The sequence below is a fragment of the Salvelinus sp. IW2-2015 genome, linkage group LG22, assembly GCF_002910315.2.
Source record: "Salvelinus sp. IW2-2015 linkage group LG22, ASM291031v2, whole genome shotgun sequence".
In the NCBI taxonomy this organism is placed as follows: domain Eukaryota; kingdom Metazoa; phylum Chordata; class Actinopteri; order Salmoniformes; family Salmonidae; genus Salvelinus; species Salvelinus sp. IW2-2015.
In genome coordinates, this window is record NC_036862.1 from 27,372,343 (window position 1) to 27,378,250 (window position 5,908).

At 43.9% G+C, this 5,908-nt stretch overlaps 1 protein-coding gene across 1 annotated transcript; it reads left to right on the forward strand.

The window, feature by feature from the left end:
• Positions 1–1,920: 1,920 nt before the first annotated feature.
• On the forward strand, positions 1,921–5,548 carry LOC111949369 (cilia- and flagella-associated protein 45-like). The gene is given in 11 exon segments (XM_070434188.1): positions 1,921–2,161; positions 2,396–2,540; positions 2,717–2,881; positions 3,078–3,256; positions 3,383–3,512; positions 3,743–3,889; positions 4,136–4,249; positions 4,369–4,529; positions 4,531–4,560; positions 4,863–5,084; positions 5,293–5,548. Coding segments are annotated over 11 exon segments (1,446 nt in total). The 5' UTR covers positions 1,921–2,084; the 3' UTR covers positions 5,369–5,548.
• The last annotated feature ends 360 nt before the right edge of the window (positions 5,549–5,908 follow it).

Genomic DNA, 5,908 nt, shown 5'->3' on the forward strand with positions numbered 1-5,908 from the left:
CGTTGTGTTATTATAATGGTGACATTCCTGTCAATATTATAGCTGTTATTTCTTTCAGTTGATGAGAGTGGACGATTTTTGAAGATCATCATGGTAAGTGGAATCAGAGAGGCCCACAATCTTGCATGACCTAACAATTACATACACTACCGGTCAAAAGTTTTAAAACACCTACTCATTCAAGGGTTTTTTCTTTATTTGTACTATTTTCTACATTGTAGAATAATAGTGAAGACATCAAAACTATGAAATAACACATATGGAATCATGTAGTAACCCCAAAAAAGTGTTAAACAAATCAAAATATATTTGAGATTCTTCAAATAGCCACCCTTTGCCTTGATGACAGCTTTGCACACTCTTGGCATTCTCTCAACCAGCTTCATGAGCTAGTCACCTGGAATGCATTTCAATTAACAGGTGTGCTTTGTTAAAAGTACATTTGTGGAATTTCTTTCCTTCTTAATGCGTTATAGCCAACCAGTTGTGTTGTGACAAGGTGGGGGTGGTATACAGAAGATAGCCCTATTTGGTAAAAGACCAAGTCCATATTATGGGAAGATCAGCTCAAATAAGCAAAGTCCATCATTACTTTAAGATATGAAGGTCAGTCAATACGGAAKATTTCAAGAACTTTGACAGTTTCTTCAAGTGCAGTCACAAAAACCATCAAGCTCTATGATGAAACTGGCTCTTATGAGGACCGCCACAGAAATGGAAGACCCAGAGTTACCTCTGCTGCAGAGGATAAGTTCATTAGAGTTACCAGCCTCAGAAAATGCAGCCCAAATAAATGTTCAAGCGACAGACACATCTCAACATCAACTATTCAGAGGAGACTGTGTGAATCAGGCCTTCATGGTCGAATTGCTGCAAAGAAACCACTACTAAAGGACACCAATACTTGCTTGGGCCAAGAAACATGAAGAATGGACATTAGACCAGTGGAAATTTGTCCTTTGGTCTGGAGTCCAAATTTGAGATTTTTGCTTCCAACCTCCGTAAGACACGTCTTTGTGAGACGCGGTGTGAGTGAACGGATGATCTCTGCATGTGTATTTCCCACCGTAAAGCATGGAGGAGGAGGAGTTATGGTGTGGTTGTGCTTTGTTGGTGACACTATCAGTGATTTATTTAGAATTCAAAACACACTTAACCAGCATGTCTACCACAGCATTCTGCAGTGATACGCCATCCCATCTGGTTTGGGCTTAGTGGGACTATCATTTGTTTTTCAACAGGACAATGACCCAACACACCTCCAGGCTGTGTAAGGGCCACAATCCCCCGACCTCAACCAAATTGAGATAGTTTGGGATGAGTCTGTCCGCAGAGTGAAAGAAAAGCAGCCCACAAGTGCTCAGCATGTGTGGGAACGCCTTCAAGACTGCTGAAAAAGCATTCCAGGTGAAGCTGGTTGAGAGAATGCCAAGAGTGTGCAAAGCTGTCATCAAGGCAAAGGGTGGCTAGTTGAAGAATCTCAAATATAAAATATATTTAGATTTGTTTAACAATTTTTTGGTGTGTTATTTCATAGTTTTGATGTCTTCACTATTATTCTACAATGTAGAAAATAGTAAAAATAAAGGAAAACCTTTGAATGAGTAGGTGTTCTAAAACCTTTGACCGGTAGTGTACATGACAGTCATATGCAGCTACATGTAGCTAGCAATTATTTGCTCTTCTGTACACACTTTCAATTACTGTGTAACTCTACCAGTACCAACACTGTTGACTTTCTCACAGCCACAGAGTGCAGGGTCTTCATCAAGGCTCTCTGGTAGCTCCCATTCACGTCGCTATCACACCTGTGCCCTCACCTCTCATGTGGATGAGAGCCTCTTTGGAACCACAAAACAGGTGGGCCGGCATATGTCAGCCATCTCCTTTATCTGCATTTCATAAAACACATATCAGTAACCTGTGACAATTGAACTGTGCAAGGTCTGTGTGTGTGTGTGTTTTTGAGAGAGAGAGAGAGAATTGGTGGAAATGTATGTTGGATTTTCACACTCAAGGCGCTGTCAGCCTGCGATGTCAAGGACACTGAGAGGGGTGGCCGGTCTGGACCCAGGGGCCAGTCCATGTCTTCTCAAAGTCAGAAAACTCAGAAACCAGAGACAGTTCGCATCATCACAAGGGACCTCATCCGAGACCTGAAGCAAGTATCAGTCTATACCCCAATTTCTCATTTGGTTGCAATGTGATCATCAAGTCTYATGCTTTGTGAACATACCAGTACTACACTTGGCAGTGTTTATCACGGTTTACTTATTATAAAAGAGAATGCCATCCAGTTCCATAAACCTACTTTGCACCAATAAACATATCCCACAATCACATTTTACAAGTGGTGGTGAATTACAAAATAAAAACAATGCTGTCATTTTGCCAGGATCCCAAGTTAGGATCCGTCTGGGCTGTCTGTCATTCTCCACCCAACTGAGATCGAGCGGATCACAACAGCTACTCGGGTTTCAACCAAGGAAGAGCTGGAGGCCACGCTGGAAGCCCAGAGGAGAGAGAGAGAAGCAGCTATGGTGAGAAAGGACAAATGTACCTGATGAATTTGTAAGCAACCTTTCCCTCATGAAAGCTGGGTGACTAACTGGCAGTACAGGGTCCCAGCTACAGCACTACACCCTTGTGGAGATGTAACAGTAATAAACCAAACTAACTTCTGCACTGTTCCAATGTTGCTGTTTTTCCTGACCAGGATGCTGCTGAGGATAGGAAGGCCCATATCCGCCAGACTGAGCTGTCTCATCAGAAGAACCAGGACCTAAGTGAGCTGGAGGCCAAGGAAAGAGCTCAGTACCTGCTGGAGAGGGCCAATGCCATGAGGATGGAGCAGGAGGACGAGGTCAAGAAACTCAATGAGGTACAGCAAAAGAATCTCATTGCTCACCCTTTCTCTTTACTTTGATACTCTTTGTTATTCATTTTATCTCAGCTTCAGTCCCAACATCACTGCAATATCACACATTTACCCAGTTATTCTACCCATGCCCTGTCCAGACTCTTCCATCTCTGTGTCCTTGTGTGTGTTGTGTATGGTACTTTATTGTTGTGGACAGTTGATCCTGGGTGCCCAGTGCCACGTGGTGAGGGATGCCCAGATCCTAGAGAGGRAGCAGATCCTGGCTGAGCAGCAGGACGAGGAGAGGCGACTGAATGCCATGATGGAGGTGGACCGTAGGAGAGCCCTGGAGGCCCTGGAGCAGATCGACGAGCTGCGCAAACACCAGAGGATCCAGTGAGGACACACATGCTTACACACACATACACACCCACACAATGGCCCATTTAAAGTGAAATACACACACTACATCTCTTTTCCATACTGTAACACCTCAGCTGTCTTCCCTGTGTGTGTCTATAGGGGAAATCAGCTGATTATAAATCAGATTGAGGAGCGTCTGGAGGACAGGATGCTGCAGAATGAGATGAAGGAGCACGAAGGCCAGCAGAAGCTGGAGAACCTGGAGAGGATGCAGATGGAGGAGCTGGAAGTATTATTAGCTAGAGACAAGTCTCTTTGTACAGCACAACATTCTTATAGCCAGGCTTATGTATTTCCACTTTGAATTTCAGTTAGAAATTTCTCACGAATTAGCCTGGTCCAAGATCTGTTAGTGCTCTTGCAACTCATGAATATCATTAATGAATGAATCGTAATGCAGTTACTGTAGGCATAATGAATAATAAACAACATAAATGGTGTGGTGTGTGTGTCTCCCAGGCTCTGGAGAGGAAGAAGGAGGAGCAGCAGCGTCTGCAGCAGGAGATCCTCCGTATCAACGAGGACAGGCTGCTGGCCAAGGAGCGCAAGAAAGAGGAGGAGAGACTGGCCGACCTCCGGGCTATGGAGTACACCCACAAGAAATTGGTAAGAGGTACTCCATTATGAACTTCTTCATTATAGGTCTTTGGCCTTCTTGTTTTTGGTCAGAAAGCAGAAGGGCAAAATAGTTGTCTAAGGCTGCATTTACACAGGCAGCCTAGGTCTGATCTTTTTCCACAAATTGGTCTTTTGACCAATCAGATCAGCTCTTTTGCCAATAATTGAGTAAAAGATCAGAATTGGACTGCCTGTGTTAAAGCAGCCAAATATACTTTTGTGTGACTCCTACAGGAGCAGGAGGCTGAGTACGAGGCTGAACAGAGACGCATCAAGAGAGGAAAGGAGAAGGAGGTGGCCAGACTGCGAGCCCTACAGGAGAGAGACAAAGACCACAAGGCAGAGCAGGTGAGCAGCACCAAAGTTCAATTTGTTTCACAGTGGCTCACACTGACCTGTTGTTCTCGTAATTGGTCATAAAAGGTATYGAGGAATGGTTACAGTGGTTTTGTGTATGACTTTGTCAGGATGAGCTTCGAGCCAGGAGGAACCAGGAGGGAGCAGAGAGGGATTGGAGGAGAAAAGAGAAGGAGCAGTTCAAGAAGAAGGTGGATGTTGAGGAGAGGTTGAAGGCAGCTCGTTTGGAGCAGGTCACACACAAGGAGTATCTCCTGTCCATCGAGGCTGGGCGAGAGGGCTGAGTTTGAGAGGGCGTTGAGGTGCACCATGACAGAATGTAAATGTACCCACTGAGCACACACTGGTTGAATCAACGTTGTTTCCACGTAATTTCAATTAAATTACGCTCAACCCACGTGGAATAGACATTGAATTGACGTCTGTGCCCAGTGGGTAGTTATCACTGTACTAACTCGATCACTGTACTTGTATTACAGTTAGGCGGTTTCAGAAATCAAAGCTTAACACTATGCTATGTCTTGGACAACCAGGTTTTAAAATGTTAGCAAAGGCCTCTGTATTAGCAGTAGAGTTTTACTGACAGTTTTTTCCCTCACCCCAGAGCCCAGTAGGCTTCCATCTGTAAGGAGGACAAGGAGGAGAAACACAGGATCAAGATGTTGCGTCAAGCGGACAGGGTGCGCCAGCAGGTGAGGGAGCAAGAGATGCAGGCCATCACCCTGCGCGGGGAGGTCTACAAAGAGGGAGACCGGCTGGACGAGGAGGCCCGGCATTGCCGCATCCGCCTCGACGAGATCAAGGAGAAGAAGCTCAGGGAGCTCAAGTAAGTACAGAGACTGGGTGGGGGCTAACTCTATGTATAGGGACTGGGTGGGGACTAACTACGTATAGGGACTGGGTAGGGACAAACCATTTATAGGGACTGGGAGGGGACTAACTACATACAGGAACAAGGTGGTACGTAGAATTGAGAGGAACAGAGGATAGTCAGGTTTAGTTTTGTAATTAATGTTTGTTAATTTTACTTGTAGGGCTGCTGGACTTCCAGAGAYGTATTGCAATGAAGTGGAGAGAAGGGTCCATGSTCTTCATGCTCTGGCTCACTAGCATGACTGACTACAACACAAACCCTGATACTAATGAAAGACTTCAATGGAGATAAATTGGCACCCCCATCACTTTTTGACAGGGTAGAATGAAAATGAATTGGTACAGGATAGAAATCTAATGTAGCACATTTATATTATTTATCATGCAATTTCTGAATAAAGATGACCGTATACATGACATACTATGAACGTTTATTTTACTGTAGGCATGACCTTGATTAAGCAGTGCACATTAACTATTCAACTAATTGAAGGAAAAATACGAATTGATTGCTTATATAGACTTAAAATGTGATTATGTGAAAACGTAAATTCTGTTATGACATGTTTTCTTTGTAGGATAAAATAATTTGACTGTGCCTAACAGCTTCGTCATACAGGGACCAATATTTTATCTACAGGTTTAGTCTTTAGTCTTTTATATTTCTCTTCCAGCACGGTCTTCATGAAAATGTTGTATTGTTAATATAATAGAAAGGAATGTTCAGAGATTAGGATGATACTTTACACACACAGCTCGAAGCACTTTGGGAATACA